At 38.3% G+C, this 24,847-nt stretch overlaps 2 protein-coding genes and 2 non-coding genes across 5 annotated transcripts in view; 3 read left to right on the forward strand and 1 right to left on the reverse strand.

Moving 5' to 3' along the window:
• Positions 1–21,051, forward strand: part of eif3s10 (eukaryotic translation initiation factor 3, subunit 10 (theta)) — a 32,884-nt gene extending 11,833 nt beyond the window's left edge. The window contains exons 7-22 of the mRNA XM_052027244.1: positions 1,705–1,876; positions 3,513–3,617; positions 4,421–4,519; positions 6,246–6,362; positions 6,924–7,109; positions 7,515–7,862; positions 8,661–8,765; positions 10,117–10,230; positions 10,386–10,508; positions 10,688–10,841; positions 10,933–11,117; positions 11,964–12,064; positions 14,100–14,359; positions 15,587–15,719; positions 16,674–16,861; positions 17,559–21,051. Of these exons, the coding sequence (XP_051883204.1) occupies positions 1,705–1,876; positions 3,513–3,617; positions 4,421–4,519; positions 6,246–6,362; positions 6,924–7,109; positions 7,515–7,862; positions 8,661–8,765; positions 10,117–10,230; positions 10,386–10,508; positions 10,688–10,841; positions 10,933–11,117; positions 11,964–12,064; positions 14,100–14,359; positions 15,587–15,719; positions 16,674–16,861; positions 17,559–17,758 (2,590 nt within the window). The 3' untranslated portion in view covers positions 17,759–21,051. The remainder of the gene's footprint in view (positions 1–1,704; positions 1,877–3,512; positions 3,618–4,420; positions 4,520–6,245; positions 6,363–6,923; positions 7,110–7,514; positions 7,863–8,660; positions 8,766–10,116; positions 10,231–10,385; positions 10,509–10,687; positions 10,842–10,932; positions 11,118–11,963; positions 12,065–14,099; positions 14,360–15,586; positions 15,720–16,673; positions 16,862–17,558) is intronic.
• Positions 29–24,673, reverse strand: LOC127576659 (nanos homolog 1-like). 2 transcript variants are annotated; one of them, XM_052027245.1, is made up of 3 exons: positions 23,882–24,673; positions 1,563–1,593; positions 29–70 (listed from the first exon to the last, which is right to left on the reverse strand). In XM_052027245.1, the coding sequence occupies exon 1, from the start codon at positions 24,654–24,656 to the stop codon at positions 23,892–23,894; it is 765 nt and encodes a 254-aa protein (XP_051883205.1). In that variant the 5' UTR covers positions 24,657–24,673; the 3' UTR covers positions 29–70; positions 1,563–1,593; positions 23,882–23,891. The 2 variants fall into 2 exon arrangements, with proteins under 2 accessions (XP_051883205.1, XP_051883206.1); XM_052027246.1 differs by lacking the exons at positions 29–70; positions 1,563–1,593 and adding an exon at positions 12,392–12,476.
• LOC127577043 (small nucleolar RNA SNORA19) lies at positions 4,090–4,220 on the forward strand. Its single transcript, XR_007957312.1, has one exon. It is a non-coding gene; the product is annotated as a small nucleolar RNA SNORA19 (small nucleolar RNA).
• On the forward strand, positions 5,661–5,791 carry LOC127577044 (small nucleolar RNA SNORA19). The gene has a single exon (XR_007957313.1). It is a non-coding gene; the product is annotated as a small nucleolar RNA SNORA19 (small nucleolar RNA).
• Positions 24,674–24,847: the final 174 nt, after the last annotated feature.

The raw sequence follows: 24,847 nt of genomic DNA on the forward strand, positions 1-24,847 counted from the left end.
TGAACGGAGAGATGCTTTCTTTAGTTGGTAATCATTTGGATTGAAGACATCATACAGATCCAGGGGAACACTGCAGTAATAAAAGGAGATGTTGAAATGCAATTGGTATGGTAATATCCTACATCACAAAGTGACACAGTGTAGGTTTACACCTGCAATTTTCCCTTGGGTGAGAGTTATCAGTCTTTAGGACTCTTGGTAGGTGCTTCCCTTGGATGCTAATGGCATGATAAATACAATGAGTGAATTCAAATTAGTCAAGGTTGAGAGTTGCAGAGGAGCTTACCTTTTCAGGCACTATACTTAAAGTGTGTTCACAGCATCGTAGAGAGCTGTATTCTTAACTACGGTTAAATTTGGTTGCCTAATATAATTTTGTTCTGGAGGCGTAAGTATAAACTATCATCCATAATGTACATTAATCTAAATTAATATTTCAATCTATTTAAGTCTGACCAGATCTACATAAATGTGAGATTAATTTGCATCATGTTGCTGATTGCATCCTTGTCAAATGCACAAATTCATTTTTAACTTTTATAGCACTGGAAACCTTGGCACATTGCCCAATCCATTTTTAAATTGTGAACTATTGAAATAGAAATAGCAATAGGTTCCCATTACTGTTCCTTTAACATGTTCTTGTACTAAATTTTTTTTTAGGATTATGTTTTACTCCATTCATAAAGAAACATTTCTGCAGATATTCTAACCATTTCAGGGACCGAAGGGAATCAGGAAGTGAATTATTAATATGCTCTTTTATTTTCTTTACAATATTTATTAAATCCACAAAAAAAATACAGAGTGCATGCATCAAAAAAAGAAAGTAAAACTACTACTGAATATTGTATTAAGTCGTACTTAGGATTACAATACTCTAAATCAATAATCACATACAGTAGTTAATAAGGAAAGAAAAAATTGAAATATTTTATTACAAACAAAAACTACCCCCACTATCAAAGCTGGAAGCTGTTAGATAGAAGAAACAGCAAGGAAAAACCTTAAAAAAAAATGTAACAGTGTCAGCCACTATCTGCATTTTAGTCCCCAAATCAGAGATTTTGAAAATAATTCAAAAAGGGTCCCCACAGGGTTTGAAAGTCTAGGTTAGATTCAAAAACTGAACAGCGAATCTTCTCTCGATTCAATTATGACATAACATCCCATAACCATTGAACATACGTAGGTGGAGTAGCTTCCTTTTAAGCAATACTGCTCTCCTGGCTATAAGAGAAATAAAAGCCAGAATATGTAAATCCGAAGCCTTCAAAGTTATATCTCTATTATTTAACATAATTCAAAAATAGCAAATGATAAAATAGTTAAAATAAAGATTAGTTCTTTGTTGTAATACACAAGCATATTGTTGAAAAGCACTGACGACTAGCTACGCTGCTGGGATTACAGGCACCTCCAACACGGCAAAGTTTAATTAATGGCATGGTATAATTTTTAATGTTCCTGTCTTGATACATGGAGTAAATGCTATTGCTATTTAGGTTAGTAGCAGCATGTGTCTGTAGAGCAGTTTCTGCTGGAGTACTCCAGAGTCTTACCAGTTTCCCAATATATCAGATTTGGAATTTTCTGAAAAACAAAAGGTTTTGTCATTTAGTGATTATGTAAAATACCCATTTTATATTGTAAAATGAAGACTGTATTTTTTACTTTATTCATTTTTATTTGTTATGTTTACAGGATGTCTACCAGAGTACTTTTGGCTACTTTATCAATTCCTATTACCCCTGAAAGAACAGACATTGCCCGGTTGCTAGACATGGATGGTATCATTGTTGAAAAGCACCGACGACTAGCTACGCTGCTGGGATTACAGGCACCTCCAACACGGCAAAGTTTAATTAATGACATGGTATAATTTTTAATGTTCCTATCTTGTTACCCTACAAGAGAAAACCATTTTTCCTGATTTTGTTTTTTAATTTGTCCTTGGAATGTGGCACAAAGATCTAGCATTGCCTGCTTGTAAGATGTATGTATACATCAATTGGGCATAAAGACAGTTATTTTCTTGCTCTAATGGGTATTAGTGAACTATTTTGGTTTTTATGGCAGTGAGCCAGCTCATTACCAAAAAAGGCTATGAAAAAAGTAATTTAATATAAATTTTCTGACTCACAGTTGGATTTAAATTTTCAGTTTCTGGCTTACTTTCATATTTGGGTCTTATTTCAGTGCTTAAAATTTTAATTGGGTGCATGCTGGTTAATGGACAAACGTGAATAAACCAGATGCTTCCCAGAGAACATGAGAGATTCTGCAGATGCTGGAGTCTGGAACAATACACTTGAAATAAACAGTCAACATCTCGACCTGAAACATCAGCTGTTTATTTCCCTCCATAGATACTGTCTGACCTACTAAGTTCCTCCAGCATTTTGTGTGTATTGCTTTCTAGAGAACATTATTTTTGAGTGCAGAAATTCCTTCAAAATGACTTCAAAGACTCCTGTAACTCTTTTTATTTGCAGAACGTTCAGTCTGGCTGAAATACTGTGCTGTTATAAAATTTATCCCGGTCAAATGGTGCATCACAGTACAGAAACAACGCCAAAGATATTGGAAGTCTGAATGTGTGTCAGAAAATAGTAGAAATGTTCTTGGGCTTTTCACCCAGAGACTTTCGTACTTCCCTTTTCTTGGAATCTTAAAACTTTGCAATTTGATTAACATTAAACATTAATTTTGCTTCTCTGACCTCATACTGCCTGATATACGGAGTAATTGCAGCATTTTCTGTAATGCATAGTAATAAGCACATTTCATTGCCTTGTTCTCTGTCTTGGTGAGATTCATGGTATTTCTTGTGTGCCAGAATAAGAATTGAGGGTAAATGGTAATGTGGCTGGTTCACACCTGTAGCCACAGTTGTCAGTCACCCTCTGACAGAGAGCTCTAGAATTTTGTGAAGCTTAGTAAGCCAGTTAGTTATATTAAATTCCAAATGAAGATGACGTTGATGTAGTAGTTAGCCAATTACTAATTGGTCTCCGTAATTGCTTTCCAAAAGTTAAATCTTAATGCAGTATGTTTGAATTTTGCCTGTCAGGCAGAAAAACGTTTTTTTAAAAAAAAATTACTGGAGTGAAAATCTGACTGTCTCCTACCAATTATTTCTGTTGCCCATGTTCTTTCAGTTTCATGAATGCCAATTAAGTGAGACTATTCAAGCAGTGTTGAGAGTTATTCTCTATTTAGTAGCGATTGGGATTTGACATTTCTGTTAAATGACCAATGAGATTTTTTGCAGTGATTAAAATTAAGCATTTGCTATCATCAAATTGCTTGAAGGTCTTCACAAAATGAAGTCATATTGTTGATTTGGTATCGTGATGCATAGTTAAAAGAGGAATATAAGATCCCATCAAAACTTAACCTTTGTGTGATTTTTCTCTTTGTAAATATGTTTTAATGCTTCTTGACATGCCTCTTGAGAAGTGTGATTAAAATATCAATGTCATTTGAGCCCTTTTTTTTACAAATACAAGGTGAGATTCAATGTGATGCAGTATGCGGTACCTGAGGTGAAGGATGTCTACAACTGGTTAGAAGTGGACTTCCACCCACTCAAACTTTGTGGGCGTGTTACTAAGGTAATAAAAGACGCTTGACTTCCCTATTGCGCATTTCAACATATGGAAAAAATTTCTTGAAAGAGTAAGAGGTGCTCTCCATGTTGTGCTGTTCCAGTTAAATGTTTTTCCAACCCTTTTGAAAGTAGGATGCTTTAATCAAGATAGCAAAATTAAATGAATGCTATGGTGTAAATACAAACATTATTCCCTATGAGGAATCAAGGACAAGGGGAAAATAATCTGAACTGCCCTAGGTTTAGTTATTGGAAGTGAAATCGGGAAGTTTTCCTGATGTCAAGGGTTTTAGAAATCCTAAAATTCTAATCTGAAAAGCTGGGAATTTTGGGCCAATTAGTGTTTCATTACAGAGATAAAAAGATTTTTGAACAAGAGTATCAAAAGGATACAAGTAAAGATGTTAAATGGAGTTGAGATATTTTGAAGATTGAGGGTGGCAACCTATTTTCATATAATTTGTTTCTGTATCTAGCAGCACATTTTCATATCTTGCTCTCTGACCCTGAGAGCAGTGATATTTTTAATGTGCTATAGTAAAGCTGGAGGTTAATTAGCAGATGGTCTAACCACATTGCCATAACTGCCAGTCCCCTCCATACATTTAGAATCCCAACCTGGTTAACAACAACAGTGCATCCTTGATGATCGTTTAAATAAATGTCTGAGTATTTGTTTAAAAAAGTCACTAGTTCTTTATTGCCAGGAGTTTTATGACTTTATTTTTGTTTATTTCTTTGTATAGCGCATGATACTCTTAGTTATTTGACTGGGTTGATCTGATATTCCCTTACTTCATTCTTCAGGTTCTCAATTGGGTTCGAGATCAGTCAGAAAAAGAACCTGACCTTCAGCACTATGTGCCTCACTTGCAGAACAACACTATCCTTCGACTTCTTCAACAGGTGCGTATGTGGTTAGGTTGATCTATTTAGGAATTTGGCTCTTTTGAATTATAGCTGAATGTAAGTCACCGGAGTTAAAAGTTGATTCTTTAAGATTTTGCAGCTGTCATTCTAATTTTGCATTGCCAAAGGATAAAAGGGTATGGATTTAATGTGGGTAAATGGGATTGTTATAGATGGGCACAATGGAGATAGTGGATTGAAAGGTCTGTTTCTGTGCTGTATAACTCTGGCTATACATTCATGTTGTCATGTGCAGATTTGCGTCTATATTCTCTTGCTCCCGGTAGTACTTCTACTTGCGTCTGTTTTCCATTTAAGAATTTTGAAATTAAGGTTTGTTTACGCTGCATATAATTTCAGGGCTATTTGTCACAATGGGAATACTGCTGATTTTATGGAAAAAGATAATAAGCTGAAATGGTCAAGCTGGTCATTTTATATTCGCATTTGAGTTTGCTATCTCCAATTCTTTTCCTTGCCCCACTTGAGTATGCATTATTTGGAAACTAAGCAAAAAAATTCTCATCTTCAAAGAACATCAACGTCTTTTTCTAAAATATCAGAAATCTCCCCTTTAGCACATTTGAACTGGTCTCCAATTTGTCATAGCATCAAATGTTCTTTAGAATCTTGTATTCTTGCTATCATCTCGTTACTAAGGTAATAATACTTGATTTTTCTATTGTACATCTGAACTTCTAGAAATAATTTGTTGAAAGTGTAAGATGTACTTTCCATGTTGTTATTCCAGTTAAATGTTTTTCCAACCCGTTGAAGGTTATGGATGCTTTAATCAAGACAACACAATTAAATGAATGATGTAGTGTAAATACAAGCATTATTGCCTCCTGAGGAATTGAGTTCAAGGTGGAAAATAATCTGAACTGCCCTAGTTCTAATTTTCAGGGGTGAAATTGGTACATTTGTTTTTCCCTTATGTTCAGTGTTTTAGAAATCCTACAACTCTAATCTGAAAAGCTGAATCTTGGGCCAATTGATGTTTTCAGTTCGGAGATCAAATGATTTTTGGGCAAGGGTTTCAAAAAGATATAGACAAAGATGTGCTAAATGAATTTGAGATATTTTTATCTAGTGGATTCAGGGTAGGTTGCCTGTCGTTTTCATCATATTTGTCTGGCAGCACATTTTGATATCTTGCTATCTGTCCTTGAGAGCAGTGATATTTTTAATGTGCTAAAGGAGAGCTGGAGGTTAATTAGCGGATGGTCTAACTACATTGCCATAACTGCCAGTCCCCTCCATACATTAAGAATAGATGTTTGCAACCTGTTTGACAACAACACTGCATCCTTAATGGTGATCGTTTAAATGAATGACCTTGAGTATTTGTTTAAAAAAAAATTGTTAGCTCTTTATTGTGTGGGATTTTATCACATTTTCTGTTTGTATCATTGTACAGTCGATAATTCTTTTACATATTTGACTAGGTTGATATTATCAGTGATAGCCATATGAGCTGTAGTGCATCCCCCAAAAGTTTTTTTGATACTTCAGCTTTGTTTCTGGGATCAGATGGTAATGGCATACATTCCAAGTTCATACTAAGAAACTACTCAAATACCTAATTTGTTTACACAGTTACTAACCACAACCAGTTAAATGTTAATCAAAGCATAAATCTGCACCTGGTCTCTGGAAAGCATGCAGAAAAAATCTTATTTGATCCTGTTTGTTTTTTATTATATATTTTTGCTTGCCACAGGTTGCCCAAATATATCAAAGTATTGAGTTTACTCGATTGGCTTCCTTGGTTCCATTTGCTGATGCTTTTCAGTTGGAGCGTGCTATTGTTGATGCTGCCAGACACTGTGATTTGCAGGTAATCCCAGCAGCTACAGGTATTGATTGATGTGCTAATGTTAAAGTTCTGTTAGATTTCAAATATTGAGTTTAGTTTTTAGGCTGAACTATAAAATAACTAAGCATTTGTTCCTGTTTGGAGCAATTACCATTTTCGTACATTGGAAATCAATTGAAATTACTCCTATTGGTGATTACAATAGTATTTAAAAGATTGGGAATTTACACTGCTGATCAAACAATTTATATAAATTTATGTTGCTCTCATGCAATATATTCCACTCAATTAATGCAGTGCCAGAAATCTGACTGAGCGCTAAGCAACTTTAACAACCTTAGATGTGCTTGTAGCTGAATTAATTCTAAGCAAAAATTGTAAATGGGTGATGTGCGTATACTGGATTCTGCTAATCTATTGTCAACAGGAGATTGGGAGAATGCTCAGGAAGATGTACAATTGTCATCAAAACTGTAAATTATCAAAACCATACTGGACTAAAGTTTTATACCACTGAATGTTACTAAAAGTACTTAAGAGAAAGAGATTTTCTGATTTTTTTTTTGTTCTCCCCTTTTCTAGGTTCGCATAGATCATTCTACCCGTACTTTGAGCTTTGGCTCCGACCTTAACTATTCTCCACGAGAAGATTCACCAGTGGGTCCCTACTTGCAGCCGATGCCCTCTGAACAGATTAGAAGCCAACTCACTGCAATGTCTGCTGCATTAGCCAGAGCTATACAAGTTGTTAAACCAGCACATTTGCTTGTAAGTAATACAAGTAGATTACCATGCAAGTCAATTCCATTATCTGCCCTAATTGGACAAGCAGTAGGAAGTTTAGTAGTTCTGTATGCTTATAACCTAACAGTTAATCTTAAGTAAGACGCATACATTGACAAAATATCATTGCACTTTTTAAGCTATTATTCTGTTACGTGTGCACAATTTTCAGCAGAAATCACCAGATAACCAGTCACCTTCCTTAAAACTATTCCATCTGAGATCCACAGACTTGGCCTGGTCTGGCAGGCTGAGCTGTTTAGAGGCTCAAGGGTTTTGCCTTGAAGCCGTCCTCTGTATGTGCACACTTAAATATCAGGAGTTTATGGTCTTCCGTAAACATTAGCATTTGTAGGTTTACGGTTTTGCTCCCTGTGTTTTCTGCATTAGAGTGAGAAGGAGGAACAGCACCAGCAAGCTGTTAGTGCTTATTTGAAGAATGCCAGGAAGGAACATCAACGTATCCTTGCCCGTCGTCAAACTATTGAAGAGCGAAAGGAGCGTTTGGAAAGCCTGAATGTTCAGCGGGAGAAAGAAGAAATGGAACTGCGAGAGGCAGAGCTTCAGAAAGTCCGTAAAGCTGAAGAAGAACGTTTGCGTCAAGAAGCTCAAGAAAGAGAGAAAGAGCGCCTCATGCAAGAGCATGAAAACATCAAGCGAAAGCATGTGCGGGAAAGGTTGGAGCAGATCAAAAAAACTGAACTGGGTGCTAAGGCATTTAAAGATATTGACATTGAGGTAAGATGCTGCTCTGCATGTTTACATTTTTCCAACTTTAATTTTTGTACTGACAAACAGTTTTGCATGGAATACTGTGTGGAAACAGGCCATTTGATTCAACTAGTCCATGCTGGCATTTATATTCCTCGGGTGCCCCACTCCTTCATTTATTCTTGCTCATCTGTATAACCCTTTTCTCTCTTGGTTATCTAGTTTCCCTGTACAAGCATCCATAATTTTGCTTCGGCTATTTATGGTAGTAAGTTCTGTGTTTACATCACTCAGAAAATATGAATTCTGAGTGTCTTTTGCTCTGCATCTCAAGTAAGAATACTCTAGCTATGTTATCAAAACCTTTAAAGGGTTGCATTTAAAATGTCTTTGGTAACATCGGAACGTTCTAATACACTTTTCAGTCAACTGAAGTTCTTTTGAGGCGTCATTTTTGTGTGTTTAAAAAAAAATTCATGTTGGCTTTTTACTGATGATGTTCAATGATACTTTAAGTCTTTAGAATTGCAGTTAATAAAAACTTATTCCAAAATGGCCCAATATGCAAAGTTTCTCCCTTCTGTGTTTATAGACTTTAAACTAAATTCTTTACATTCCTGTACCTTCATGCACAATAGGTTTGGGAAACCTTTTAGTGTGGTGGTTCAACTTTGATCTGAAGCTGTGTACATTTTGTAACTTTTTCTGCACTCTGTTTTGGAAATTTGGAACTTGATGGTTGTATAAATGTTACTGTGTTTCTGACAATGAGGGCAATTTATGATTGTTTTGTTGCATGATGTATGATCCCTTGTTATGTTACAGGACCTTGAAGAATTGGATCCAGATTTCATAATGGCCAAGCAGGTTGAACAACTGGAAAAAGAAAAGAAGGAACTTCAAGAACGTCTGAAAAATCAGGAAAAAAAGGTGAGCAGCCACCATTGTGATAAAAGAAAATGGTGATATTTACATGAGACTTTGGAATGTGGCACTGATGATGCGGTTTACATGGACTTCAGTAAGGCCTTTAAGGTCCCATATGGGAGACCAGTCCAAAGGGTTAGAGTCCATGGGATCCAGGGCAAGTTGGCAATTTGGATCCAAAAATTGTTTGGCAATGGGAGAGAGAGGGGGTTATGGTAGAGAATTGGGTACCTGTGATTAGCAGCCATTTCAGTTATAAGGAGAGACTGGAGATGCTAGGTCTGTCTTCCATGGAGCGGAGGCAGTTGTGGGGGATAGATAAGGTACACCACAGGAAACCTTTCCCCTTTATCAGGTTGAATAAAATTAGAGGGTATCGATTTAGCCAAAGGGTAAGAAGTTGAGGGGATTTGCGGGGGATCTTTCTCACCTGGAGAATGGCAAGTACCTGGAAAGCACTGCCTGAGAGAGTGATAGAAGCAGGGTCACCGACAGCATTTAAATGTCTAGACAAGCACCTGAATTGCAGGGCGTAGAAGCCAAGGGTGCTGGAAGATTGATGCAGATGGTGCCCACTGGTTGTTGCGGAAACAATAGGCTGAATGACTGACTGAGCTGATTACTAAGGATGAATAAAGACAAATTGGCCTTTTGTTGAGTCTCTGACGGTGGTTGTACAATGGGTTAGGATGTAGCTTTTAGTACTTTGCATTGTGGCATGGTTACCACTGTTAGCTGTATAATTGTGGAGCATAACAGTTCACGTAAGAACCTTCTGCTTTGTAAAGGGCAATGGAGGTCTGTAACTGAACTCTTTATAGCGGAATGTTGTTGATGAAAGTACTGTCCCTTTGAGCCTTTGAATGATCAATAGTCCCTTGAGCTGGGAGGGGGAGATTAAAAATCGGCATTAATGACATGCAAGACAAAATTTTGAAATTTTTGAGCCCCTTGTTAATGGTGAGAAAAAAGAATTCTTGCATTGTGCCAGGAGAAAGATAAAGCATCTTCCTGTGCTTAACTCGTGTATTGGACATATTAATAAAAATCTGTTTCTTCTGGATGGTTCTTTTAATGGATTAAAAACTGAAAGCTAGATGTAGTCATGGGTAAATATCTCCCAGATGTTGTTGTCTGTTGGAAGTGGTAAATTAAACATCTGCTCTTGGTATTAAGAACATAATTAAATTTATCAAACAAGCTACTACAATTTTAAATTTATGCGGTAATATATATTAGGCTATTGTGTTTTAAAAGCACAGGATTTAAAATTGTCAATTTCTTTTGAATATTGTATGTTCATAAGTGAAAGATCAGCAGAACACACACATCACCATTGTTTTTGTTTGCACAGATTGATTTTTACGAACGAGCTAAACGATTAGAGGAAATACCTTTGCTCAAAAAATCTTTTGAGGAACAGCGAATAAAAGATATGGAATTGTGGGAACTTCAAGAGGAAGAAAGGGTGGGTGATATAATTTGAAAACAGTTGAAGTGTTTCTTCGCTTCAGTACATTGTTTTGAAAATTTTGTTCATGATGTTGTAATCAGAGTTCATTGAGATTTAGGTAGCTAAATTGCATCTGTATATAGTTGATTGTAAAGTTCTTTTATTTACAGATCACCAATATGAAAGTAGAGCGTGAGAAAGCACTGGAACACAAGAATCGGATGTCAAGAATGATGGAGGATCGGGAATTGTTCCTGGCGAAACTTATGGCTTCGCGGCGCACTGTATACGAGGTCTAATTTTTTTTAAATATAGCAATTTCTTGCTGGAAGATATTCTATTTGAAATTTTTGTAGGGTTACCAAGTTGTCTGTAGGAAACTTCGCAGTAGTGAATTGTTTAAGTTGCTACTATGTGACTGGCCATAGATTTTTTTTTCCCTTATTTTGTGTTTTGATTTTCCTGATAAAAGGAAAAACTAAAGAATTTCCAAGAGAAGCTCAATGAAGAACGGCACTTGCGTTTAGAGGAACGCAAGCGACAACGTAAAGAGGAAAGACGCAGGATTTACTATATAGAAAAAGAGGAAGAAGCTCAGAGACTGGAGGAGGAAAAGCTTAAGAAAGGTTTGAATATGCATGTGCAATATGTTTATACAAGTCAAGCTATGTGAATTGTTGCAAAGCACAGATTCTAATTTGGTGTTTCTTGATGTAGAACGGGAAGAGAGGGAACGTGCTGAACGTGAGAAACGGGAAGCAGAAGAGCGCGAATACCAGGAAAAGCTAAGAAAATTGGAAGAAACTGAAAGGAAACGCCGCCAAAGAGAGATGGAAATCGAAGAACGAGAACGTCGAAAAGAGGAAGAGAGGAAACTTGCTGAAGATCAGATTCGGAGAAAGGTGGTGGCTGTACTTTGTGTTTGTTCACTGTCACCTTTCGGATATTGAGAGATGCCATAGATTGTTGTTGCTACTTAGTGTTACAGCAAAAAAAAATGGGACTCCTAAGAGCTCAAGATGAGTGATACCTGTTTTCTTCATTGGTAAATGCATATCTCAGTCTGTCGAACAAGATTGTACATATCCCTTGGGTTCTCTTGGAGCAGTCTGTATTTATCCATTTGAAATGGTATCAAAAACCTGACTCTTATGCTTGTGATGTCAAACATGCAAACCTCAAATTTGCAGACATGGAACTCTGGTTTTGTCTGTTTACTTAATGAGATTTCCTAGAATTTACAGTGCGGAATAGTGTCTTGGATCTGTCTGTCGGCTTTTATGATTGAATCGGGGTGGGGGTGGGGGGCAGGCGAGGTCACACGCTTTGATTGTCAAAGTATGTGGGGTGTTTTGGTGAATAAGGAAAATTACCATCTCTGTGAAGGCATTTCAGGTTGCTTTTTGACTAACCTCTTGAGGAATTGTTTGTGCTAATTGGAAAGATGTGTGGTCTAATCTCTGCAAGCACTTAACCCCAAAGTATTATTAAAACTTTTCCATTTTTGCAGTAGTCAGAAACTTAATTCCATTGGTTTTTTAAATCAACTCGGGTCTTGGAGGCTCTAACCCACAATTTTAAGTTTCTTAGTAGAAAACTGGTTAATTTTGAACTAAGTTAGTGTTTGTATGCAGTAGGACTCTGCTGAAGAATTATCAGAATTGAAATTTATGAATTTGAAAGAAAATATTTTTATTTTGAAAGGAAACTGGTTCATCAATCTTGACAGTTGCATACTTTCTTAACAGGATTTGCATCGCTGGAGTGACAGAGATAGTGATCGAGATGGCTGGAGGGATTCCCGTGTTATAGAAAGAGACTCTGAATGGAGACGTGGTGGAACTGATGCGTATGTAGTTGTAATAAAATAGAGACTTACAACCAAGTTATCAAATTGAATAGCACTGAAAAAGGCCATACCCTACTAAACTTATGTCTGCTTTTTGAAAAACTTATCCAATTAATCTCACTTCTGTGGCCAGGCAAGTTTTCTCTTTTAAAATATTAGACTTTGAGTGTTACTCTTAAATTTTTCCTGTGGCTTTTTGGACATTGCATTACCAATTACAATTTGCTGAAATGCAGTTAAAAATTAAAGCTCAACTAACTGCTTTTTCCATACTATTTAATTCTGTATTGTGTCACTGATAATAGGAGAAGGGCATAGAGTTTACTTGACTCTGGTCCTGTATCATGTCCACTTTTGCAGCCAGTCTCCATATCCTCTAATTGAAGAGCAAAAATCTGCAGATACTGGAAATCTGAAATAAAAACAGAATGCTGGAGGTACTAAGCTGGTCAGGCAGGACCTGTAGAGAGGGACACGGTTAATATTGCAGGCCAATGACCCTTTAGTTCTGTTTCTCTCTCTCTGTAGGCTTCCCTTGACCTGTATTATTTCAGCATTTCCTGGTTTTTTTTGCCTCATTTGTTTCCCATAAGGTACAACAATCCATTAATCTCAGCTTTGAAAGTCCAGGATACAGAATTTGTAAAAAATTTATGGCCTTCTATGTAAATTTCTCCTATTCACGGTTCGAAATGGTCAACCTCCTGTCTTACTGCTTTCCCCCCTTTTCCAGATGGAAGAAGCAGCCACTCAGCATCTACTATGTCAGTCCCTCAAAGATCTTAATGTTTGAATGAGATTCCCTCATTCTTCTTCTAAACTGCAATGAGTATACACTCATCTTGGTATCTTCTCGTATTTGGAATCAATCCAATGAATCTATGTTCATTAACTCCATGACAGCTCTGGGTAAGGAGACCAGGACTGCAGGTAGTACTCCACATGAGATCCTGCTAAAGTCCTATACAATCTCAGCAAGGCTGCTTCACTTTTGTATCCTAACCTCATTGCAAACTATGGCCTGTTGCCTTAATTTTCTCTTTTGTGTGTGCGTATATACACACACACTTCGAGTCATAGTCGTGTAGCACAGAAATGGGATCTCTGGCCCACCATCTCTGTGCTGACCCTTGACACCAATCCCACCTTTCTCTCATTTCCATTAATTCCTCCCACCCCTCCACTCAAACCATGGATTTACCTGCCAGCCATTGCACTGGGGCATTTCACAGTAGCCATTTAACCTATCAAACGGCATGCCTTTGGCATGTAGGAGGAAACCGGAACACCTTTAGGGGAAGCATATATGATCACAGAGAGAATGTGCAAACTTGTCAGGATTGAACCCAGTTCCTAGAACTGAGGCAGCAGCATTAATCACTGCCAACTGCATTTGCATTCTGCATCAAATAAACCAGTGCACCAAGATCTCGCTGCACTGTGTGCTAACTGATGTCTTCCTATCTATCCTATCATCGCCCCTCATCAAAAATTTGCCTTAACTCCTTTGATTTTAAGAATCCGAGCTTCTTTTGTCTTTAATGTAACTGTATTTCCCATCCTTAATACTTGGTAAATCTCTACCCCCTCTTTTAAGATCTTGTATCTTAAAAGTATGGGCCCATAATCGGATGCTGTTTTTGAATATTTTACCTTGGCTGAGATCAAAATAGTGATTTCTAAAGGTTTGCCAATATTTTCTTGGTTTCACGCCTCTATTCATAAAACCATGCAACTTCAAGTTCATCAACATTCCCTACTACTTTCAAAGATGTCATGTGTTTGAATCCTCCCCATTCTTGCACTTCAAAATTACACCGTTTGGTGTACTCTGCATCTCATTCTTTCACATGTTTGAAGTTATTTTTGGCATCCCATTTTACCAGTCCTTTCCCCACTGGAAGGTCTCTACTCATTCTTTCTGCTGGTCACCTTGAAATTTTTCTCTCCATGCTGTGGTTCAAATATTGCTTTTTACAGATGGCTATGATTATCAAATTTCCTAACAGTTTGTCCCATGTTTTTCCACATTTAGAGAGTGGCGCCGAGGAGAAAGTCGAGGCTTTGATGATGAAAGGCCTGCGTTCCGCCGAGGAGAGGACAGAATCCGACGGGATGATGATAGGGAACCACTGTTCAGGAGAGGAGATGATGATCGGGGTATGCTGTTTAGAAAAGGTGATGATGACAGGGGATCTTGGAGGGATGATGACAGACCTCGCCGTGATGATGACAGGGGCCCTCGACGTGCCGATGATTCAAGACCTGGCCCATGGAGACCACTTGAGAGACCTGGTACAGAATATTTTATTTCTGGATTTGGCTTTGCTGGGGCATTTGTGGTTTATTTTAATTCCCTCGGGGTGAGGGTGTTGATAAGGTCAAAATTTAATGTCATTCTGCGATTGCCCTTGAAGATGTTGTGGTAATCTACCTTGAACTGTTGCAAGGTGCATGCTGTGGGATAGGGAGTTTCGGGATATTGGCGGACACTAGTAAAGAATTGACTAATAAAGAATTGTGTGCCTGGGAGAAGATGGAGGTGATGATTCTTCCATGAATCTGCTGCCCCATGTCTGGTCAGAGAGCTTGCAGGTTTGCAAAGTGGTGATGAGAAACCCTGAGTAGTTACAGCACACTTTGCAGTTGATCCGTATTGCAGCCATGATATGCCAGTGGTGAAGGAAGTGAACGTTTAAGGTGCTGGATCAGGCACCAGTCAAATATGCTATTATCTTGTATAGTGTTGAACTTGTGTAATTAGTCCTGCATTTGTCCAGGCAAGTGGAAGGTTTTCTATTGCACTTTTTTTGACTTGCACATTAAAGGTGGTGAAAAGTCATTAGTGAAGGAGTTAGGAGACGTGATTTATTGTGGTCTGCCCATTTTCTGGACCCTTAGCCACAGTTTTTATGTGAAGAGTCCAGTTACGTTACTTATAATGGTGTTCTTCAGGTTGGTAGTGGATTTTGTGGTGATAATATCATGTCAGAGGAAGGTGGTTGGACTCTTGGTAGCTATTGCCTGGCACTTTTGTCATAAGGCTTCTTTTGCCATTTATTAGCCAGTTCCTGGACTGTCCACATATTTCTGCATGTGATACAGACTGCTTCGTTACCCAAGGAATTGCAACTGAGTACTTTGCAGTCATAATAAATATTGCTACTTCTGACCTTGCGTGAGTTACACACATTGAAAATCATTGAAGATTTTCTTTGGAGAGAGGAACTGTGGAACTTTCTTCTCTGAATTTGAGTGATGCAGGGAAGTCCAGATTTTTGTCTATCCTTTGTTATGTGTAAGTGGTCTTTCTATAAGCATTAGGAATTTCTTCAGAAGTTTTTTAAAAAAAAAATTGCATAAAGTTTAGTGCTTTTGAAACATTTCTAATTTGCATACTAATTTTGCTTAATCAAGACAGGCTCTGATTTACACAAGTTGGGGTAATTTTTATACCTATTTAAGCAAAATTGTGTAATACCATACAAAAAAGAAAAATATAGTTTTCTTTTTGAATCTGAGGTGGTGGATGGCGAGAGAGAGAGAGAGCACGTGAAGAAAGCTGGGCCCCACCCAGAGACATCAGGTCTTCAGAAGATAACCGGGATAGAGACCGTGATTTGGATCGGGATCAAGATCGACGTACAGCATTTAGGTTTGTAGCTTGAAGATTAATAACAAACTTTCTTGTCTTCCTGGACAATTCTGAAGTTCTATTGTGCATATTATGACAGATTGCTTTCATTTAAGTCTTGAGCACATGTTTGTTTGGGTTTTTTCATGATTGTCCAGATGCACCTTTGCCAGATAGTTGTATATCCCAATTGTGTTGCTGTACAATCTGCATTTTTGTTTCAGATTTTAAGACCTTGGTTAAAAATGGTTCCTTTTCTTCCTCCTTTAGTTCTATTTTCCCATTGTTAGAATTCAGATGAACATCCCCTGGTGCAGTGGCTAAATGGCTGTTATTTACACATGAACCTTGAAAGCAAATGCAGCAGGTTGTTCTGTGTAGGCAGGAAAGCCTGGTCCTGCTCTTGATCACTTTCAACAGAAACACTCTTCCAGTTGGGAACCACCCAGAGCAAGCAGCTCTGACTTTTGTCAAAGCTGTTTTAACCTTTTGTATACAAGGCCTGTTCCAGCGTTGTTGTTATTAACCCAGCAGAGGTTACTTAACACAGGCAAGATATTAATTCCATAAAGAGTTAAATATTTGAACTGATCAACACATTGTATAAACTTGTGGTGTGGAGAAAACTAAACTTTTTTTTTGCAAGGTACACTTAATTTTTTACTGTTAGATTGGGATTGTTTTTACAAAATGATCATTAGCCATTTTTGCACCCATTGCTACAGTGCAAACAAGATGTTGCAAACAAGTGATAACAGTTAAATTATCAACCTCTAGCTATTTGCAGAAAAAAATAGTTTCTCCTGGAACCATACTGCATTTTTGTTTGAATGGAGGCAAAAGGAAGTGCAAAAGCATTCAGAGAGGAACAGACAAGGACTTACAAATGCAAGGGCAACAAATTATTTGCACTGTTACAATGTGTTTCAAGTGAATTTTCATGAACATCAGTAATAAATGCATTTGCTATTATAGAGACAAGGATGAAGGCCCTTGGAGACGTGGTGGTTCTGAAGAGACTAGTAGCTGGAGAGAGATTCCTCGGCGTGATGACTGGGATGGTGACCGCGATCGTAGAGACTTCCGTGAACGCCGAGACATAAGGGATCGTAAAATTGAGCCAGAACGTCGTGCTCCACCTGTTAGGGGTGATCGAGATGAGGGTAAAAAAAAAAGCAGAATAAGATTACTTGATACTATATTCCTGGAATTGTTTAAGCAAAGTTGACCGATTTTATCCCCACATTGTTTTCCTTGAGGGGATTTTTTTTTAAGCTCTGCTGTACATCTGTCCGTGAAAATCTTAAATGCATAAATGTAAGTGCTTTAATCTGAGGTGCAAATTTGATGTTCAGTTTTCTTTCTTGTAGCATATTGTGAGGCAAGTCTAGTTTGGAGTTTGTAATTAGAGCAGTGAAAAAATGCAAGTGGTCAAGTGATAACATTTTTATTCATCATGATGATGTGAGTGGACGTGACTTTTCTGTGTCTTTCACATTGCAACCTGTATGGGAAAAACCTTGAGCTAAAAACGGCTTGATTTTTTTTGTAAGGGGTGGGGATTACAAGTAGAAAAAGCAAGTACTTGCCACAGTTAGAGGCTTCTAGTTGCAAAGATTGAGACACCTAGCTGATTTGTGAATCAGATTGTGCTTTGAAATATTTTGATTCTAGTACAATCAAGTGAACATTTGAATTGAGTAGCAGAATTACACTTTCAAGGTTGAGGGTAGATAGTCAGAGTCTTTTTATGGAATTTAGAACAAGCTTGCTTCTGGTGCATATCAAATTTTAATTTGTAGTAATTTGATTCCTGATTTTTGCATTCTCAATCAATGATGCTTACCTCTATTTTTTTAGGTGTATGGCGACGTGGTGGTGAGGATCGAAGAGCTGAAAGCCAGGATGACAAAGAGATAAAGGGTACACCCGTAAAAGGTCCACCACAAAAGGACAATGATCAAGAAAAATCAGCCTGGCGAACTGATAAGGATAAAGAGGCATCTCGTCGCATCAAAAATGAAATTGATGAAGAAGGTTGGACTACAGTGCGTCGCTAAAAGTACATCAATGTCCTGTTCACCAAGACACACGGGCTGAATTCTTTTGAATCTGAATTATAGTAACTTTATGGCAAACTCTTAATCTTTTCGAAGTTAATTAAATTGCCATTTGCTAAACTGTACGCATGTACCTATTTTAGTACAGCAAACTTAATACAAGCTGATCATGCAACTAAAATAATAGAAGCCTGCAAAGTTACACCTGTTGCATGTCAAAGCATTTCCTCTACTAAGTCAGCCTGTTAGTTGACAATGATAGTAAGGGAATACAATTCACATCTAGTGCAGCAGTAAAGTGAAAAGACAATGCCTTCCCTTTACTTGTCAGCCCGTCACTTTGGTAACATTGATGGTAAATGAAGAGCATTGACATTCTGCACAGCTGTAATGTGAAAGGAAAATGCACACCAAACCTCTATCTCCAAATTTTATCAACTGATTTGGATAAAGTTAGCCTTGCTGTATGATGTGGATGTGATTAAGGCTTTTAATATACAACTATTTGGTACTTGTGTTGCCAGTACGTCTGCTGCCATCATACTGTGGATTGTGTGAACATATTTTTAAAATGTCACATTATTTAAACCTTGCAGTTTGGAGAATTTTTGGTCAGGTTTGCTAATTCTCTTTTCATTTGGATGATTAAATAGAATCAGATCTAGTTTTCTTCCCATCTTTCGAATAAAGGTTTTCCTCATCAGATTTGTCTTTCTAGTAATTGTGTTGCATACTATCACACTAAGTTGGTTTCAGGGGGGAAAAAGTCAAATAACTTGTGCTTAGTGGCTGTTTTTGTTCATTTGAATTAAGTCCTAGATGTTGCAGGTCAAAATGTATGAAACATTTATTTGTTTCCTCTATGGGGTTGGAGCTGAGAAAACTGCAGATCCCATATTTTGTGATCAAACACTGAGACAGACTTGATCAGCTGAGGAAAATAACAGCTGAGGGAAAATTGTGAAATTTTATTTCTCTGCTACCAGCAGCCGTAGACTCTTCATCAGAAAACAGTCAAGATTGAAAGTTTGTATAGGGATGCTAACCAAAATCATTTACATTATTCATGGAAATAAGTTCCAATATCAAATTTGGGAGTAAATAACATTTTAGAACTGCTTAATTCTGGAACTAAATTAATCTCACTTCTTTCATTACTTCTATAACTGTTCACTAGCTTGCTGTCTGCCATTCAACTGCTACTGCAGTTGGTTTCTTGATGTGCTAATTTGAAACATTTGTCAGTTTTGTAATTTGCATCTGCAGCTAAGGTACACAAGCTTTTTGCTAATCTTTTTGTATAATGGTATCAAAATGCTGTGAAATACACAACCCATCCATTGCCAATGTAGCTTGGAAACTAATTATTAAACACTGCAGCTAATAAGAGTTGCTATAAGTGTTGGCTGCTGTGCATATTATCAGAACATTTGATGCTCTTGAAACTTTTCACTTTTGGAAATAGACTTGCCTTCTACTATTATCATAGTGTTTTCATTCAAATATATGTTATCCAGTTGCTGAAGTATAGTAGAAAACAACTTTTGGTTGGACTACTCAGTGCATGAAGATGAATTAATTCTCTTCTGCTTTCATCTGCTTTGAACTTTTTGCAAGCTTTAACTGTGCTGCCTGAGAAAATTATAAGATTAACCTGACTGAAGTAGAAAAATAAATTTGTTTAATGTGAAGCAACTTAAGTGACCTTTTGTGCCACCAGTAGAGGGAGCAGATACTTGCAGAAGGAAGAAATGGAAGTTGCACAAATTTGGTTTGCTGGGGTTTAAAATTGAGCCTTAAATGTAACAAACTTTTTTTTCAAAAAAAAATTGAATGTTTTGCCTTTCTGATGTAGCACCTAATGTTCTGTAGTAGCTTGAATTTCTATTTCTCATAACCACTATCTTATTTGATTTTTTTTTAAAACAAGCAGCATTGATCACTTTCCTGGTTATCTACCATCAACAGTTAAGTTAGTAATCCATTTAAAATCACTTTAATGAGCTGGGTTATCAAAAGTTCAATGCAATGTGGGTAAGGTTTCCATATCCATCGCTAGGCTTCGATTAGTGCAATCATTGGCCCGAAGTAGTGAGAGCTTGCCAAAGCTAGTTTATATTCCACTAGGATCCATAAGGCTTCAAAACTACCTGTTATCCAAACAAATGTTCTGAATTTGAGCTGAACTGAGAGACAATGCTCAGGCTGTTAAGGGATCCTAGTGAAGTTAAAATCAATGGGAATCATGAGTTTATTTTTTTAAAAGGAAAATCAGCTTAGCTACCAGATGTTAAGTAGGAATAGCTTCACACAGACTCAAACAGCGCTGAGGCCTGAACTGATGTGTTGTAGAAGTGATAGTTACAACTTGTGTGTAAATCAACAAAGCAGTCACTGGCCCATGACATTCAATAGCATCACAATTAGGAACCTTTGTATCAACAGCCTGGGCATTTGCCACATCTTCATAACACTTAATTTATTCATGGCATGGGTATTGCCAGCAATCACTACTCATTACTTGAAGGTGAAGAATTGTTTGATTTAACTGCAGTGGTGTAGGTACTCAATATTGTGTGTGGTAATATGCACTGTTCATGACTGAAGATGTAATTATGCTGTTCTTGTACTTGGATAAGGGTCCTAATTACAGTTGGGGTAGCACAGTAGCACAGTAGTTAGTGTGATGCTATTACAGTGCCAGCGATCAGGATTTGATTCCTGTCACTGTCTGTTAGGAGTCTGTATGTTCTCCTGTGCCTGTTTGGGTTTCCTCCAAGTGCTCTGGTTTCCTCCCACATTCTACAAGACCTACGGGTAGGTTAATATGGGGGTTTAAAATGGGTGGCATGGACTCATTGGGCCAGAAGGGCCTGTTACCATGCTGTAAATAAAATTTAAAGATTTAAGTAGCTTGATTTGGTGTTTATAGACACTAATAAATTCTGAAGGAATAACAGGGTGGACAGCCATTAGAACTGGTTTATTCTTTCTGAAAAGTAAGTTCTTCAGGGGGACAATAGCATGTTATGCATCCACCAGGTCTAGATTAACAATTCAAACAACTATCCCTACTCAAGGCAATCAGTAACTTGGGTTGCTATCCAATGCCCAGATGCCAGCTCTAACCAGGGATAGAAACCTAAAATAGCTGGAATGCTTGGCATCTACCAATTAACATAAGGAATGGATCACCCCATATTAGATCTATGTGGTCTTATAGATTGTTACCATTTAAAATGGGAAAAAGTTAAATTTGTTTAGAGATACAATAAAAGTAATGTATATATGGGTATGATTGTGCTGAGTTTTAGATTATTATTCAAATGTATAGCTTTCCTGATAACTAATGCCAAGCAGTGACCTGTACAACTGATGAGTTAACATTGAGTTAGTCACATCTATGGACAAATAAATGTGGCATCTGATGAAAAATCTTAGAGAATGCAATGTATTCACATACATCTTCCCTTGACACAACTGATCAAAACCAAAAGTATCAAAATTATATATCAAATAATATAAAGGAGAAGCAGCCTTTTGATCCATTGTGGCTGTACTGGCTAATCAGGAACACTCCTTTGAACTTCAAATATTTGTCAATAGAGTCCACTAACATCAGGCTAGGGCTTTCATACAATTATGTGAAAATCAAGTTGCAGGAAAATTAGTTTTCTGCTTTAAAAAAAACCTCCAAGCCAGTAGAATATCTCCACAACTAAACCAAGTACTTTCTGACATGTTTCCACAGAAGAATGCCACAAAACTAAACTTAAATGCAGTGTTAATTTATTGTATGACATCACTTATTATCAGCAACACACCCACTCAATCGTGCCTGGTGCTCTACAAAGCCTTGCAGAGTCATGTGATTTTGGTCCAAGGTCATCCAGCCATATTCAATAATCTTATTGCTTTTGATATTTGGAGAAGGAAAAACTGATATCACCCTTAATGTCTTCAGGGTACTTCAAAGTATTCCACAGCTAATTAATTGTCAGAGTACATGGGGGAGATTGGTAGTCCATTCCCACAGCAAAGTCTCTCAACCAACAAAGAAATTAATGCCTAATAAATTCATTTACTTGTGCAATACTAATTTGGAGATAAATAGTCCCAGGAATAATGCTGCACAGTTATATTATGAACAGGCAAATAGAGCCCTCTAATACTACAGCACTTCCCTGGTACCGCGGAGATGTAGTACTGTAAACTATTTGCCGGAGTTGTGCAATAGAGCTTTAGCCCATATCCTTTGGACAGGAATGTCAGCTTGGTTCAATGCTACCATTGAACCAAGATGACATTCAAAGAAACAGATGAAAGTTGCAGCATAATCCCACAATATTTAATATGTGTTGGTTCCTGCTTCTTCCTGGCTCATAAGGGTGGAATTATTGTAAACATTCACACTTGCACAAAAAACTTATAGATGAGAAACACTATACATGCCATCCGAGTCCAGCCTCCACGATGAAGCCTTGCCTCCTCCCAACTCAGCAGCTAATAATTTCTCTATTATTTGATGTGAAAATCCAAAATAAATTTTATTCTTAATCGTTCAATAAATACTTAATTTGAAAGAACAATAAAATGCGGGATGTTTATGGCATCTCTTCACAACTTTTACTGCAATTAATTTTCTGAACACGCCTTCAAGTCTTCAGCTACCACTTACATCAACAAGATCACCTCAAAGCTACAGCATCTTTTCATAACTCAATAGAATTGCACACAGTTACTGAAAGCAATAGAATACAAGTCGTACTAAAGTCAAATGCTAGTTCTGATATTCGATATTCTATTGTTACTTGTTGCATCTTACAGGTTAGACACTATTTTGGTTTACCTTTGGGTCAAGAGAAGGACATCGACCAAAGCGACGGTGAACTTTGTCACCGCGGCTGCCGTTTGACCGGCTGGGAATCCGTTTTTAAACTATTATATAATTTAACCGGATCTATGATTATTTAAACATTTTGCCGCTGTTTGTATTGCACAAAACCTCAGCTGCTGCTGTTCCAGCCATTTGCATATTGAGTCCCACTCAGAAGTGGGACACATTTTCCAAAACCACTGCAATTGCTGAGTTCTTGGAATTCCCCAATCCAGGTCAGATTATGCAAATTGGAGACAGAAGCGATTCCAATATCCAACCCGAATGCTCCTTTCTCTCCTCCCCACCCCCTAATTTACAAAAATATGGAGCATGTTTTTCTGGAAGAACGCATCCAGAAGGAAAGCACAAATCTTCAGTTGAATGAATACAACTATTCGCTCCAAACGTTCGGTGGAGTGGTTGATATATTCGTAAACATCGGATAGCAAAAGAAATCGCAAACTCAATTGTTTATGTTGGGTAGGCCTTTTATGAGGTAATAAGGTAGTTAAATCATTCGGTCATTGCTATGATGTTAGCGATAGGATGCAATCGAAATGAATCACAAGCAATTATATCAACCTTCGGTGGCTCGGTTTTAAATTCCGAGTGCGAAGCCACCAGAATGACAAGGATGTCCGTAGGTTACACGAGGGGAGGGTAAAAAAAAAGTAAGACTGGGGGGGTTCTACCGTCTGTAGACAACTGAATGCATAGTCTGCGATTCGACCGTGGTCCACAGCCAGGCGGCGCCCGAGGACAGACGGAAACAATTGGCTTCCAACCAACTTGAAGGTTCATTGCAAACAAAACAGACAAAAGAGCTGCTAAAACGTGAAAATTTATTGGCTCCCCGTACTGTTAACACAGTTACTTATTAGTAATCTTTAGATCTGTTTTACATATCACTTTCGAATGCAACATTTCCTACTTTTAAGAATTAAATCAAAATACATCTACAATATATCACTGTTCAAGTTACCTTAAATTTTCTGAAAACGAAATGCACATAGCGGATTTAAAAACAAAAAATTGATTATGGCGTTCTCTTATTTCCATAAACTATTTATATAACTGAGGTAGATTTCTGGCCTCGATTTTCCACCAGAAATATTAGATTGTAAACAAATTTAGACAAAAAGAGTATACATTCAGTCACTATAAAACGTTTATCCCGTACTCAAAATAGTCTTAATAGAAGTCCAAATATTAGTCTACGAAGCTTGCTCAGGGCATGAACTCACGCTGTCCTTATTAACGGACCCTCTTGCTAACGCAGTTTCTGGTCTTCAGTTTCGGGATGGCCGGCTGCAGCTTGGAGAGGGGGCAATATTTGATGGTGTGCGCGTTGTCCCCGTTGGCACCGCACAGGGGGCAAGTGTACCTCCTCAGGATGGGGCAGAGCACTCTTCCATCGGGACTTTTCAGGATGTGGGTGGTGTAGAGGGTAACAGACTCGTTGTTGTTCCTGCAGAACACGCAGATCTGCAGGTCCGGCTTGGCTCTGGCGCCTCGCTGGTGGTGCCCAGTTGTCTGGTAATGGTGGTGGTGGTGAGAGTGAGGGAGCTGCTTCTCGTCCATCATGATCACGTCCACTCGGTTCCAGCCCACCTGCTCCCGGTCCAGGCGCTGCTGCTGCCTCTGCTGCCGCTGCTCCTCGCCTGCCCCGGAGTAAGCCAAGAGGGGGCTCGAACCCGTCGAGAAGGGGCTGAACTCGGCGAACCTCTCCTCCAGGTCGGAGCCCAGCAGGTCGCCGTGGTGAGAGCACAGGGGCAGGTGACTCAGCTGCAGGGATCGGGCGAGGTAGGGAGCCCGAGACTGAAGACCTAGCTCGCCGCCCGGGTGCAGCCCACTCTTGCCCGCCTGGTTGACAGCTTTGCTCACCAGCGTGGTCAGACCCAAGTAATCATTCCACGAGTTGAAAGTGTTCTCGCAACTACTCGCGTATCTCTGGTGCAAATAATCCACCGGGCTGGTATGATTCTCCAACCGGTTGTCCAGTGACCCAAAACTTTCCATTTCTCATTTACAACGAATCTTGTGTTCTCCTTTCCCCCCCACCCCCTCCCTCTCCCTCTCCCTCTCCCTACCCCTCCACCCCCTCCCTCTCCCTACCCCTCCACCCCCTTCCCGTTGCAGAATTCCTCGACGATGCCCCTTTTGAACGGTGCAGTTTTTTCCCGAGTCTTCCAACGCAGGCACTGCAATTC

This window comes from Pristis pectinata, chromosome 12, assembly GCF_009764475.1.
Source record: "Pristis pectinata isolate sPriPec2 chromosome 12, sPriPec2.1.pri, whole genome shotgun sequence".
Lineage (NCBI taxonomy): Eukaryota > Metazoa > Chordata > Chondrichthyes > Rhinopristiformes > Pristidae > Pristis > Pristis pectinata.

Coding starts and splice junctions, on each gene's coding strand:
- LOC127576659 (XM_052027245.1), bottom strand. CDS start 24,656: ATGGAAAGTTTTGGGTCACTGGACAACCGGTTGGAGAATCATACCAGC.